Source organism: Nicotiana sylvestris, chromosome 4, assembly GCF_000393655.2.
Source record: "Nicotiana sylvestris chromosome 4, ASM39365v2, whole genome shotgun sequence".
Lineage (NCBI taxonomy): Eukaryota > Viridiplantae > Streptophyta > Magnoliopsida > Solanales > Solanaceae > Nicotiana > Nicotiana sylvestris.
In genome coordinates, this window is record NC_091060.1 from 20,004,319 (window position 1) to 20,020,576 (window position 16,258).

Here is a 16,258-nt window from a genome sequence, read left to right on the forward strand (position 1 = left end):
GCGTCCGAGCTTCTCGGATTTAAGCCCTTTGTGAATTCCTCCACTGCCCACTCGTCTAGCACAATAGTAGTAGCATCCTCTCTTTCAGGAATCTGATCACAAACTCCTGGAGCAATTCGAACTCACCCTGCGCGATCCTGAATATGTCCGCCTTCCTGGAATGGACCTTTTTGGCCCCGACAAGGGCCTTAATGAATGAACCTGAGAGCATTTCAAAATTGTTACATCTCGTACATTAATATTAGGACGAGTCATAGTAATACATATGAGCTTGAAAGGATTAAGACCATTTATGAGGTTATAAAGGATTTGTGATTATGTTATTATAAGATCCCGTAAGTTTAACAACCTTGATACCGTTAGATATTATGTTAGTGTGGTATTTGTTTTTTAAGTGGAGTATTTTAGTAAAGGTTTTATAAGTATAATTTTGGATAGTTATTAGTGTTACTACTTTCAAATATGCTTTAAATTATACACATAATATGAGAAAGTTTATGAGGTTTTCTTTATTGTAAAGATAGAAATTATTTTCTCACAAGAAAAGAAGGTTATCTTTTTACCATTTAAAGAATTAAGTATACAAAAATTTTACTCTTTATATGAGATTAGGAAAATTAGAAGTTGAGAAAAAATATTTTTTTACATGGATGTTTTAATGAAATAATAGTGTATGTATTTATTTTATATGGTACCACATGATCATGATAGTAAGTTATATAAAGTGTATTAAAAGTGAATAGTATTTTAAGTAATTATAGATTTTTAAGTGAGAGTTGGATAATTATTAGGGAGGGGGAAATAATCCACGTGGTATTTGGAAAGTGTGGCATCAAATTGCCAACTATCCTTATGTTTAAGGAGGTGGTGGCAACCATGCACACATTTCTTATGATGTTAAGTGAATTAAGTTCTCGTTCTGATCTGGATGTCTCTTTATGGATTAGATTGAGTGTGAAACAAGAAAATCTTACCTCCAATACATATTTTTTTTTACCTAGACAGCATCAAACTACCAATTAGATGCTAATGCTTCCTGCATAGTCGAGAAACAATTAACTTTGACATGTCATTATATGTTCACATTAAATTGACGAGACACAATTTCAACCCTTAAAGACTGCTGTTAATGTGAACTAATCTAAAATTGAGTGTTAATGTTAAGGCTATCTCTTCTTTCTTTTGGCATGATCTATACGACACAAACGAAATGAGCAAATGCATAACTTCCATAAATGACTCTATTCATAGAAATACTAGAGATGCTTATGTTCTTGATTCTCAATGTTTCATATTATTTTATCATCTGTTCATGGGTTTAAAAAATACGTAATTTGGTAAAGTTTATTTCATGAAATTAATCAGAGGCATAATAGTCTTATGACATACCGAGAGATTTTATTAATGTAATTCATGCATTTATACATGTACAATGACCCATGACCAGATGACATTATATACGCATATATATATATATATATATATATATATATATATATATATATATATATATATATATATATATATATATATATATATATATGGGATATGGGAAAGGATATGGCGTTATATACGCACCACCACTTGATCAACTGGTATACGATGATGATATTGCCCACAGTGGCTGATGATATACGTACAGACCTATGCATTACATGATATTTATATGCATATGCATGACATTATAAATATTTCATGATTTAAAGAGCTATCCAGACTTACAGGTTGAGTCCTTTACTCTATGTTTCTTCCATGTCCTTTATATACTGATTCACATGCCTTACATACTCGGTACATTATTCGTACTGACGTCCTTTTGTTTGGGAAGCTGCATTCATGCCTGCAGGTATAGATAATCAGTTTGACGAGCCCTCATAATAGACGAGATTAGATTCGGCGAAGGATCGGTAAAACTCCACCTCATCCGGAGTGCAACCGAGTCTATCAGTCATCGTGTCAGAAGTCTTCTACAGACTTATGGGTAGGTCGGTACCCTGTACCATTTGATGTCAAATAATCTTAGAGGCTTTCTAGATAGAGGTTTATTTTGTACAGTATGTCAGAGGCCTTGACGGCCCATATGTATTCATGTTTTAATAAAAATGGTTCAGTGATATAGTATTTTCCCACTTACAGGTGTACATTATCAGTTGTGGCCATGTGTTCCCTTGATAGTTACGAAAGAAATGAGTTCAGCTAACTCGACCTATGTATGTTCTAGTTTTGGTCGAATGATCATGAGTTATAGAGTGGTTCGCTTGGGCCAGTGCGACACCGGGTGCCAGCCACACCTCCCCAGGTTTGGGGCATGACAAAAATAATTTATTTAATGCTCGGGTAAGAGTGAGTACCACGTCAAGTCCCCCTTCGTAAGGGTTTCTCCTAACTTTTTCAACAGGACCGACTCGATCTCATGTTGAGCAAAATCATTCCCCTTCACCGCCATTGTATAAGTTGTGATGTGCTTCTAAGGATCTGAAGTCCTATCGTATTTTGTGGTATGTCCGGCATCTTGAACCGTTTCAGAATTAATTCTGGTTCTGTGCTCGCCTTAAACAACAACTGGTGTACTTCTTCGAATTTGGGCCCTTCAAAATTGGTGGTGCGCCTGAAATTTGATCCATTCAAACGTGAAACTCCTTCGCATTCTGATCCATCCGCTAGTTCATATCTCTCATGAATCTCATGAGTTTGATTTTGAAGGAATCATTACCATTGTTACCAGATCCTCTACCGGTACCCCCAGCACCGTCGAAACCGACCTCACGCCTCAAGGTGTTGTTATCAACTCCTTGAGCCATTTGATTTGCAGGAGCGCCAGGAGGAATTGTGCCTCTCCCGTTTGCGTTGCTGGAAATACCTGATAACGCCTGCTTTAATTCCGTCACAGCTTGGTCCTGCCTAGAGAGGTGGCCCATGATGTCTTTCTATTGCTCTCTCAAGATCCTCATTGTTTCTGAAATGTGTTCATCTTCCACGTCATCAGAAATTGCCTCCCATACATGTCGAGGGTACTGTCCTCCATGGATTGGAGTTGCCACATCCCCCTCGATGCGGGTGTCACTGATCGAATCCTCATGTTGAGGCAAATTTTCATGTGCCTCAACTTTATGTGATGTTGACATCGTTAGCTATCATATTTGATTTTTTCCCTAAGAAATATATAATCAAACAAGTTAGTAACTGACGCAAGGACCAACTCAATTACGCAACTGTCTAGGCCGCACGGTGGGCACCAAACTGTTTACCCATAAAAATAGTATAGTTAAATTTGTTACAAGGTTTATAAACAAGCGAACTAACTTGATCCAAAAATAATAAATAGACTTGATTAAAAATAAGACTTAGTGTTAAAATCAAAAGAAATGACGGACCTGGCTCCAGGAGCGATGCTTTCAAGGAAAGAAATAAGAAAAATATGCAAGACTAAATAAAATTATCTTATTTAGCTTATGAATAGAATATAGTATTTTGCCAATCATTTCGTGTCCTTACAATAGCTGTGGAAACTACTATTTATAGTTATACTTAGAAAAACAAGATCCTAGGATCAAGCCCCTCTTAATCGATAATAAAGGGGCCATTGATGAATATGTAACGACACACCATGAATGTAAATATTCTCTGCAATGATTGCCTATTTAATTCTAGGATTTATTCTTCATTGAATGTCATCTGGTGGTAAACATTGGACTCATTCGCGTTGATTGTGCTCCTTCAGGGTCCATCTAATGCCAATTGCAATTGTTGTTCCCGGTCTTGGTTCTTACTCAATTTGTCTTCTGCCTGTCTCTGCTTTCACGTGTCACACGATCATTCAATCATTTAATATAAACCAATTTTACCCTATATATATGGTTGTCTTGTCATTAGATTCAACAATTTGGATATGCGGAATGAGGTGTGTTGTAGGAATGGAGTGTTGTTCTCTGGGCCATATATTATTATTAATAATAAGCTAGCTAATAATCACTAAGGCATGGCAGTCAATTTAATTTCAGTAGAGAGATTTTGAAGATTATCCCTCTTTGAGTTACATTCCCAACCTTTCACTTAACTGCTGGGATATAGTATGTTCTCATGTTATTAACAGACGACATGGCTTTTGATAACGTGTATTTAATTTGTGACCCCTGCCCTCCGACAAAAAAAGAAGAGAGAATTACAGAAAAATATAAGTCATATACATACATTGTAACTAGGTGGACTATATTCAACTTTGCAAAGTTGTAGCTCAAAAATAATAGGTTAAGATTCAACATCCAACTCTAAATAAGTTCTCGAAATTACTATTAAGTTTTTTTAAAAAAAGGCTCAAGCTTCTAATCCAATCTTAGAATCAGTAATTGTGACTCAAACACTAGTTCAACAAACCAAATCTATTTAGGTGGAGAAAATAAGATTTTAAGGTAATCCACCATTGTTGAACAAGTTTAAATAAGCACGTTTAGATTTTGAATCAGATTTTTGTGAGAAATTTACAAGTGATGTTATTTAGACTTGTTAGAATAGTGTAAGGAGATTGTATATAAAATTTGAAGTCATGTAATAGAGATTTGGACTAGTTTTGAACAAGAATTACAACTAAAAATTTTGAGACGCTTGTATAAAGATGTATAAAAATATACAATAGTGTATAAGAGGTGCCTATACACGCATATACACTATCACGATCCAAAATTTACTATAGGCCATGATGATGCTCAACTTCGCCGTTAGGCAAGCCAACACTTAATTATTTATTTTATTATTTTTAAAATCATGAATCTTACTTAGATAGAGAGGTCAATGCATTAAAATAAATCATAGTTACGTACAGTTTCGTTAGAATAATAAGTGAAAGTGTATTACTATTCTTTATCATCTCGAAAAGGCCAATGTGGTGGTCGACGCCTTGAGTAGGAAGACTGAGAGTATGGGTAGCCTTGCATATATTCCAGTTGAAGAGAGACCATTAGTATCCTGATTTATTGAACAGGTGCCCTATGGAACATGTTTTATGGAAATAAAGTTGTCAAACATAGTATCGGAAAGGGTCGTCTTTCGCCCGATATTGGATTTTCAGGCTTTGGCCAAATTTGTTAAGTTGAATGTTTCGGAGCCTATCTAGGTAACAATCCATAAAAAATTATAGAATACCCCCAAAACCTGGTGTCACAAGTGCATGAGCATCTACTAAAGGTACAATACAATACAACATCTGTCTGAAATACAAGTTAGATAGGAAAAATGTAAATAATTCTGATGGAGACTCTGTATGTTGTGGATCGTAACATGTGATGCAACTCACCGTAAAGTCCCCGCAATAGCCATGCCTTTGAGCCCAAAAGAATACCAGGAATATATATACCTGTACAATAAGTGCAGAAGTGTAGCATAGTATGTAAATCAACGCGTACCCAGTAAGTATCTAGCCTAACCCCGGAGAAGTAGTGACAAGGGGTCGACATTGACACTTACTAGTGGTCCAATAAATCAAGTACAATAGAAAGTAAACAAGTATAAGGCATGGTAAATAAATAGTGTAAACTAATATAGGTACGTGGTACGATCCTCCTCTGAACAGTAAACACAATCTCTCAATTATTGGTTATTTCCTCAATCGGAGTATATACATAAAATAGTCCCCACCAGATAGGTCATCATAATTCAAATCAGGAAAACTCATGGATACACTGGCTTCTTGTCAAATGTTACGCACGATTCTGACAAGGCGAACAACTCGATCCCATAAGAGTGTTTCATGAATTTACCGAGGCGAACAACCCGATCCCACAAGAGTATTTTATAGAAATACCGAGGCGAACGGCCCAATCCCATAAGAATATGATACATGATACTGCCGAGGAGAACGACCCAATCCTATAAGAATATGATACATGATACTGCCGAGGCGAGCGGCCCAATCCCATAAGAATATGATACTGTTGAGGCGAATGACCCGATTCCATAAGAATATGATACTACCGAGGAGAACAACCCGATTCCATAAGAGTGTGTTACATAATCCTGCCGAGGCAAACTACCCGATCCCAAAAGAGTGTGTTACATAATCTTGCCGAGGCGAACGATCCGATCTCATTAGAATAAGAAACTTTTATGGGTCATTGGCCCCGCTCATAAATATATGTGTGAGTTATAAAATATAAGGAAGCTTTTTGAAGAAAACGCACAACGCGGGAGAAATTCATCGGGGAAAACACAATTATTCCGGGGCTAATCAAGTAGCTCGTCAAATCTCTACAATAGCGAGTCTGTCACTATACGCAAGCATAGTCTCAGGTTTTAACGTGAAATAAAGGAATTAAATATGCAAGGATAACTCAACTGGTACAATTAAAGCATGGCGTGAACCTAACTCTACCCCGACAAAATTAGGAATTCTAGCATACGCACAGACACTCGTCAACTCATACATGTGCAACTCCACAACATGTAGCATATAACAAGAATAACACCTAAGGGGTAGATTCCCTCTCCCAGTGTTAGACAAGAGATTTATCTCGCTCCGAAGTTCCATAACGAGCTCTAATGTCTCTCTAACACCTCAAACCGATGGCCAACAATCTGAGACTAGTCAAATAGTGTACAAACCAATAAAAATATACTCTAATACTCATAATTAATCAATTTATAACACTTCTCAACTTCGCTCGAAAAGTCAATAAAGTCAACCGTCGGGCCCACATTTTAAATTTTTTGAAGATAAACATTACCCATTACACCATAACTATATATATTTTATTCTTAGTTTCATTCCCAAAATCGCGATCAAAATTCAAATATACCAATTTTTAGGGTTTCCCTTAAAATCCCAAAATTTCCAGAATTTTTCATGTTAAATCCCTATGAAATTCATGAAATTAACATGCAATAAGTGGGAATCACTTATCTCGTATTGCTTGATGAATAACTTCTAAAGATAGCTCCCCAAATTCTGCCATCCAAGTGAAAATTAGATAAATGAGAGCTAAGTCTCGATTTAAAAGCACCCCACTGCCCAGCGACTTACGCACCTGCGACCTCTTAGTCGCACTTGTGACTCTGCACCTACGGAAAAATTTATTGCATGTGCGGTTCCCTCTAAATGCAGGCAAATCCGCTTCTGCGGACCAAAATAGCGCATCTGCGCTTCTGCTTCTATAGACAACAAGCGGTTCTGCGCTCACGCACCCGCGTGACCAAGTCCGCTTATGCCGTTCTAGGCCTTCTTGGCTAATTCTGCTTCTACGAACTCTTCTCCGCATCTACAACCTCGCACGTGCGAAACATTCCTCGCACTTGCGCTCCTAGGTCTCCTCCACGAATTTCACACATGCGACAACCCCCTTCACAACTGCGTGACCACACCTGCGGCCACACTTTCCGCAGGTGCGATGACACTAGTCTTCAACAACAACATCATTTCTTCAAATCTAAATTTCAATCCATTTCAAACCCGAGGCCCCCGGGACCGCATCCAAAAATATCAACACATCCCAAAATAAGGTATGGATTTAGTTAAAGCCTCAAATCACGTTAAACAACGTCCAAATTACGAATCGAAGATCGAAACCTTTCTTTAAACTTTCAAACTTCGTCGAACGCGTCCGAATTATACTTAAATATCCCGGAATAATGCCAAACTTTACATACAAGTCACAAATCATGATATGGACCTATTCTAAGGCTCGGAACTCCAAACAGACATGATAACTCCAAAATTCACTTCAAATCAACCTTAAGAAATTCTTAAACTTTCAAAATGCCAACTTTCCATAATAAGCGCCGAAATGCTCCCGGACCGCCCGATACTCAACCCGAATGTACGCCCAAGTCCAAAATTATCATACGAATCTATTTGAACTTTGAAATCCCGATTCCGAGGTCGTTTACTTAAAAGTCAAACCTTGATCAACTCTTCCAACTTAAAGCTTCTGAATTGAGAATTTTTCATCAGAATAAGTTCTGAACTTCCCGAAATTCAATTCCGACCACACGTAGAAGTTATAATACCTGAAGTGAAGCTATTCAAGGCCTCAAACTGCCGAACGATGCATTATAGCTAAAAACCCGATCGGGTCGTTACATACATTGTTATACAAAAACTGGCTTTGTTTTCTTCCTTGATTCTTTTCTGAAATTTAACTCAAACTTAGTTCGAGTATGCTCCAAATCATTTCAAATTTGAATTTTGAACTCCTCTTGATGTTTTGAATTGATTAGAACAATACTCAATCCAAACAACTAACAAACTCAAAAAACCAAGATCTGAAAGTTAACTCAAATCTATTCCAAATTATTTTAAATTTAAGTTTTAAACTCCTCTTGATTTTTTCAACTGATTGGAACAATACCAAATCCAAACACCTAAAAAATTAAAACCAATTTCAAAATTTTAACAGCATTTATGCAAATAAAAAAAAGGAGAAATATAAAGTGTGTGCTCAATCACGAAATTTCTCACCAATCATAACAAACATAGAGCGTTATTAGTGTAATAATAACTTAATTACTCAAAAGCTAAATTTGTTATGCATGGATAAATCGTTTAAAACTTTACTCGCTTCAATTGAAAAGATGAGTATAAAGATGGTCATAACATATAAATATGATAGCGTTTATTACTCGTTTCAATTGAAAAGATGAGTATAAAGATGGTCATAACATATAAATATGATAGCGTACTAGTGTTATTACTATGGCATATCCATATTATATTCTTGTGTATCATTTTGATTTTTGAATGACTGGGTATTGAGACTACAATACTTGTGTGATTATATGGAGTCAACAATTGATAAACTACACACTAAAATTTGTTTTTGTATGAAAGATAAGAAGAAGAAAAAAAGAACATTAGAAGTATGCCTTTAATGTTGGGCTAAGAAATAAAAAACGAATTTCAAGTTATATACAAATGGGTTAAACTAGGTAAGAAGTTAAAACATTGGGTTAATTTTGGTAGCATTGTTACCTCAATAGATAAAAAGAGTAATTTTGTCACAAAAAGGAAAAAAAGAAAAAAAAAAACTTAGTATATTTGTCCTGCTTGATAACTTGTATCTGTGCTAGTCGGAAAGTTGTATTTGCTCCAAGTAAATTGGATTTAAAGATCTTATAGACTACCTAAATCTCATTCAAATTAATAAGACAATGAATAATTCACCAAATAGTATAATGTCAACCGCAGTCCTATTAAAGCTCATACATAATGAGGGCCGCCGGCTTTCATGACGTTGTTACGACTATTGCCACCAAATCCATTAAATAAATTAATTTTTCATTGAGTTAATAAAGCTTTAAAATATTTTAAATTAATTTAAACCAAGGAGCATACTTCAGGGTAAGCATTTAAATCGTTCAGGCGTTTTAAAGTGGTGCAAAAAAGTTATTAATTATTGTTAAATAAAAAATTTTGAAATCTTTTACTTATTTCCTTTATTATTAATTTCATATACTTTTACTATTTAAGATATAGTAAGTTAGGTAGTCTAATTATCATATTATCCAGTTTGGTCCTTCAGTTAAAAGATAACTATTCGTACTCAATAGAAATGCTGCCATTTAAATAATAAAAAAAATATATTCTTTTATCTTTCTTTTTTTATAAGAAAAACTTAAACACTCCAACAATCTTTGATAAAATCTACACTTGATCAGAAGTAAAATTTTGTTGCCAACAGTTTTCACATATATTCTTTAGTATTTATTTAGTGAAACTTTTAAAGTTGTTATAAGTTTTAAATTTTTAAGTCAATAAAATTATTTGTTCATTGGTTACATACTATTAATTTGTGAGTTAAGGACATAGATTACAAATTTTTCAAATTAGTTTTAGATATTTTAATATGTAAAACTTATTCTACGATACTTCTATATTTTAAGGAGGTAAAATTTATGTTCTTTTTAATGTAAAATTTATGTTAAAATTTGAGGAGTCATGTTTTGCATGAATATTTATTACTTCTAGAAACAGCCGTCTCTTTTGAACACTCCATACATGTCAAAAATTTTACACAAAAAATCAATCTGAACAGTGAACTGAAAAAAGTGTTTCTCCTTTTCCTTCTCGTTTAAAAAAAATTGAGTAGAAATATTCCACACAAAAAGAACAAAATAAAAGAAATAGGTTTTGATAAATTAAATAAAATCCTTAACAACAGACCTACAAAAATCCAATTCCACTCCTGTGGTTTCTCTCTAAAAACCCTTCCAACACAACTTTCTTCTTGTATTCGTCGGAGTTGACATCAACAGCGCCGGCGACTCCACCATTTTTTCCGGCGACGATTGCTTCATTCTTCGGTCGAAACCTGGGAAGAAAATAAAACCATGCAGACGTACAAATAATGGCACAAACCTTGCCCCAAAACAACATTATCAATAGGGTCACCATTAGAATTGACATCCCAATAATTGAATCAAAGTAGTTGTTATTAATTTGTTGATCATGTCGTTGACTCGACTTCTCGTCATTGACTTCACCGGTGGTGGTCGCCGCCGGTGGTTTCTTCCGTTTTGGTGGTGGCAGAGATACTGAGTGGGAAAGCTTGATATTATTATGGTTGGCTTTTGGTGAATTAAAGTGGCTCAAATTATGAGTACTAGAAATAGTAACACTCCTTGAAAATTCACTTGGACACGTGGAATGTTCTTGTGCGTTGTCGAACAATTGATCCAAACTTTTGTTCTTTTTGTGGATGTTGTCCTGAATTTTATTATCGTCGTTTGTCTGAAAATAATGAGATCAAGAAATAAAATTATATTGTTAAACATACTCATTTAAGAAATAGGTAAAGAATGGCAAGAAAACAATAAGACGAAATTGCTAGTAAACCAATAAGTAATCGTAAATAAGAAACGTATATAACATTGGTGATTGGTCCCAGACCCAGAAAAGAGAAAGAAATTAAAGATCTCCATCTATTTCAGATAGAATTTTTTTATAAACAATATGGATTTGAAAAAGAAAAAGAAAAAAAGGTCAATGTGATATCCACAAACTCCATAAATTGTGTATCTACAAATTTCTTTTACCTTTAAATCACCTCCTTCATATGATCTACAAAGTTATATATTAAATGGATTAAACTTGGATAATTAAGGAAATACGTACTCCTTTCTTCCTTCTTATACTATGGTTTTTAAAGTCATACAATCACAAATAATCACAACAATAATAACAAAACCTAATGAATTATCACAAGTGAGATATGATGTAATTAACTTTAGAGATTGTTTCTGATATACCTTTAGCTAAAGAAAAAATGAATGAAGCAATGACGACAAGTAGCCAAGATAGCAATTAAACGGTAGATAGTAATAGCCATCTAAGAATAAAATGATATCATACTGACACTAATGTTGTTGAAGACAAAAGGAAACGTTTATCTACCTACTAACCTTCTACTCTAATTCTCGACCCTCAGGCCTTAGTAAGTGCCAGATGTGCCCGTCTAATCACCTATCCCCAAGACTTTTTGGCCTACCTCTACCCCTCCTCATATCCACCAACGATTATAGTTTTTTTTTTAAAATAACGATGGTGTCTATACCAGCTTTCAAATATTACCGATTACTTCTCATATTAACATACCTTATTATTAACCTTCTCAGGGATATTTGTTTGACCATTAACCAGCACCTGATCGGTGGTCGCCGGAGTTTTAACAGAAGCCTTCTTCTCCGGCTCCACGACATGAATTTCTCTACTCCGGTTGAACTTCTCCGATATGTCCACCGGAATAGTTTTCGCCGCCGTCGAGTGCTTCCCTACAAACTTAGAAATAAACAAAAAAGACTTCCTTTTTTTCTTGCCGCCGGCTGACTTAACATAATCAGAAGAGACTAGCTTTGTTTTATTAATGGAAAATCCAAAACAACCCAAAAAACAAGCTTTTCTGAGTTTTCTCTCTTTAGAGCTAACTTCCATTGGAGCCATGGCAAAACAAGAAAAGATCTTTTGACATGAAGAAAAAGAGTGGAATTTTCTTGGGCTGTAGCTAGCCTGTGTATTTGAAGGCTTAGCCAAATTTTCTTAAATGAAACAAGCTTTAATTTATACGTCTAGATGGTCTAAGGTAGGTAGAGCTTAATGTATTTATGGGCAAAAACACTTCGGAAATTCCATGTCAATTTCTAACTTCTTACTCTCCATGGGTTTCAGTTTAAATAACACATTTCGCTTATCGATGGTCAATTTGATTAAACTTTAAAGCTAAATTAAATTAGTTCAACATAATATTTTAGAATTAAATTAGTTCAACATAATATTTTAAAATTAAACTTTGGATATTCAAAAACTATGCAAAAAGTAATATAAGTTGCAATTTTTCTCTAGTCAATATGATAACAAAATATATTTTAAAATATTTGTCAAACTTTATATAGTTTGACTCAATAAGCGAAATGTGTCATATATTTTAAAACGGAAGGAATACTTCTCGAGATAGTTTTAAAAAAATGGCACTTCTATGTTTATATACATTTTAATTTTAAATTATATATTTTATTTTGAATAAAATAATTTATTTCTATACAAATTTTTATGACTTGTTTTTGGATCGAGAGTTTCAAAAAATTTTCCAAATGACATGGAGTATTTTTTTAATTATTTTTTTGCAAGCATTTTTCTAAATGATAGAAAAAACTTTGTACTATAAGGAATTACAAATGAATATAATATGGTAAGTTTAATTTTTTTGTTGGCCTAAGCTGGGGTTTGGTTGGTTTTTGTTTATGGGGGTGTGGGGAGGGGGGGGGGGGAGGCGGACTTGGACTTCGTGGGAGAGATTACTTTTCTACGAGCACGTACGTTTACATTAATTCTTCTTCTTTCTTGCTTAGCAGTTCTATACTCCTAATTAAATATTAAGTATTTACCATAAAAGAATGTGGCTGCACTTCTCTTAATCAAGGTATCGAGTTCGAGCTCTGAATATGAAAAATTCTTGATAGAGAGCACTTCCCCCAAATGGGGCCTTACACGGCGCGAATCCAGATATAGCGGACGCCAATACGGATACCAGACACCTCTGATTAAGAGAAGTGCAGCCCGGTGTCCAATAGCAATACGGGTACCCGGTGTCCGGTACCCGGGTGGTAAACCAATTTTTTTTTTTTTTTTTTTTACATATTTATAGTTAAATAAACAAATAACCGTGTAACTTTATTTTATATTGTTAATATAATTTAACTTAGTTATAATAGGTTTTTATCCTATTTTATGATTGTTATTTCAATTTCGATTCACAAAAACATACTATATTGTTTCACCTTAAATATGATAGTATTAGAAAATTTTATTCGTTAAAAATAGACTACATCTAAAACTGGAGTGTCATCTCTTCTTCTCTTTCTCACTTTGTCTGTCTCTTTTTGGTTGTTGATTGTAACTGATTTTATTCTAACATAGGTCTTAGCCATAAAAATATAAATAGTCGTGTTACGTCAAACAAATTAAAATCAGTTTCACGATACCTATATAATAATGAATTTGGCTTTTACGTCATAGTTTTGCTAATTGTGCTTGTTGCTTCTAAAAGAGATTAATGTTGTTTTGGGTTTCCTTTCGAATCTATTTCTCCTTGGGTTAATCGCATGGGTAAATTTCAGGATGAAGCGTACCAATAGTTATTTTTAAGTCTACTATTTAAAATATATTCATAATTTATAATATATTTAAAAATTAGCCAATTTGTCGAACTTCAGGATTAAGTATTCTGAATTTGATTTGAATTTCAGGACGCCGTATCCTGAATTTTAGCCGAATTGGCTAATATTTAAATATATTATAAACTGTTGATATATTTTAAACAACATGCTCAAAAATAACTAATTGGTGTCACTTCCACTAAATTTCATCAATGGTCATTCAAGTTAAGTTTTGTAACATAAAAATCACTTTTCTTCTTTAGTAATATACAATTCATTTTAGTGTAGCTTAGTTAACAGAAATATAAAAGTGGAAAAATACAAATTTTAGCCGGAAAATTGATGTGGTTGTCCTAATCCTCTAATACTGGCTTTATTTTTCCTTCAAGTCCTTGTTTAGTTTTTATGTATTGTCTTATTCAGCAAGTTAGTTTAATCAACTATTTAAAGTTAAATTAATTTTACCACTAACAAAAAATTCCAGAAAGCGTTAGCGGTCATGTTATGCAATTGAAATTGCAGTCAATTTTTTATACTTGTAGTCTTTATTTTGTCTTCGATGCTTGTACAACTATTGTTCGTGATAGTTATTTCACAAGTACAGTCATACCCTTCCATAACAATATCTTATATAATAGCCATTTACTATAAAAGTTGAGTTATTCTCGAAACAGAATATTATATTTTATAATATATATTTTCTATAACAATACTTCACTGTAACAATCAAAAAATTTCGAAACAAACGAAGCTGTTATAAAAAGAGTTGATTGTAATTGATTGGACAAAATATAGTCCTAAGTTTGAAAATAAAATTTCCATGTAAAAGATGTCCACTAAGTAATATAGTGGGGAGAGAAGAAATAAAAGCTTTTCGAAGCATCATTTCATATTTGAAATAAACTAAATTATAGTGCCTTTGTCAAATTGAGGAAAAAGAATGAGCCAAGATTTGCAAATTCTGCCTAAATCATGGCTAAGTGCAAGTTATTTGACAATGCCAACCATATAATCTAAACAACTAATTAGAAGAAAATTCCAAGACATACGTAAATTAAAGGACATAAAAAAACTTAATGGAAAAAAAAACTAGAGGGCCTACAAGTAATTAATATTCTTATATTCAAACACTTCATTTTTCGTTAATTTCAGTTAATTAATTAGGGCCCTAGATATAATGGAAAATTTGTTTTGTTCCACATACGGGTCCAAACCAAAGTTTAAATTTGTCAATTCCACATTTGTGTACCATATAAACTCAATCATGTTTAGGTAAAGATGACTCCAAAAGTCAAGATTTGGCTAAAACCCTAATATTTTATTTTTAAAAGAATACAAAACAAAGAAGGTACATGTTTGGCATTTATAAACTTCATATGGTTTAATCGATCTTTAATTAAAGGTTTGTGTGTTTGGTTACCAATATACGGCATTCCACGAGGAATCTAATGACTATTTTTCTTTTGAAAATCCTAGTGTCTACGCCAGCTTATGCATACTTCAATTAATTTTACAGGATATTTACTGTCTTACAAGAGCACAAGTATCAAGTAATTTTGTTCACTAAGAATTGGACAAATAGGAGAAATCACTAATGTTTTCGTCCCCACTAGAATATACAACCTCATATTTTTTAACCCACTTCATAGACCTCTAATTAAGTCGTATCTTTGGGTGCAAGAAATCTAATGACTATTGAGCCCCTCTTTACTTCCTCTTTTTTCTTTAATAGATGATCACTTATTTACTACCTTGTAATAATATATTTAAGTTATATACACTAGGGGTGGGTATCGGTTGATTCGGTTCGATTTTGTGGAATTTTGGTTCGATTAATTCGATTTTCGGTTTGTGATTTTAATAACTAAAACTGAACCATAATAGCTTCGGTTTGGTTCGATTTATTCATGTTCGGTTCGGTTTATTCGGTTCGATTTTCGATTTAGGTATGTGCGAAATTCTTATCCGCTCAAGGGCAAATCAGAGCGGATAACTTCTGCCTAAATTTTTATAGTTCAGTTTTGATGAGTTCAAATTTCTCTATGCTCCTCTTCAGCATAAATGAATATGCTTTGCAATTAGCAGTTGTGAAAAGGGAAGGCACAGAAATCCAATTCAAGGAAGTCGATGAATCATTGTGAACTCGAATTAATTAAGTATCTTATTATAACTTCAAATTGAAAAACACAATCAAGATAGCAACAACTAATCTTATAACTGAAGAATTATAATTCAATTCCCAAGTAAAAAAACAAAAAGTACCCAAAGTAGAAAGATCCATGGATTAATTGGTTTTTGGGTTGCAAGTTTAACCAATCCCAGTTAATTGACTATTATGTGTCTTTCATAAATGGGCTTGATCTTGTTAGATGTCAAACCAATCTATTGAACGAGGATAGCTCTCAGCGGAGTCAGGAGCCAACCAAGCTTTTGAATCTCTCAAGGCTGCTGTAACTACTTAATGCAGAGGTCCAAAATTCGGTTTCGGTATTTCGATTTTTCGGTTTAACCGAAAACCGAAACATTAAAATCGACCACTGAACCGAACACTGAACTTTTTAAAATTACAAACCGTAAATCGACCGAATAAACCGAAAAACCGAAACTGAATAAATTGAAATTT

General features: G+C 33.8%; 1 protein-coding gene across 1 annotated transcript; it reads right to left on the minus strand.

The window, feature by feature from the left end:
- Window positions 1-10,024: 10,024 nt before the first annotated feature.
- Window positions 10,025-12,034, minus strand: LOC104225229 (uncharacterized). The gene is made up of 2 exons (XM_009776993.2): window positions 11,579-12,034; window positions 10,025-10,714 (listed from the first exon to the last, which is right to left on the minus strand). Exons 1-2 carry the CDS (start codon window positions 11,921-11,923, stop codon window positions 10,148-10,150), a joined length of 912 nt encoding a protein of 303 aa, XP_009775295.1. The 5' UTR covers window positions 11,924-12,034; the 3' UTR covers window positions 10,025-10,147.
- Window positions 12,035-16,258: the final 4,224 nt, after the last annotated feature.

Excerpts from the sequence above, each read along its gene's own strand:
- LOC104225229 (XM_009776993.2), bottom strand. The coding sequence starts at position 11,923 with ATGGCTCCAATGGAAGTTAGCTCTAAAGAGAGAAAACTCAGAAAAGCT. Across the intron at positions 10,715-11,578 it reads CTGAGAAGGTTAATAATAAG|ACAAACGACGATAATAAAAT; the intron begins GTATGTTAATAT and ends CATTATTTTCAG.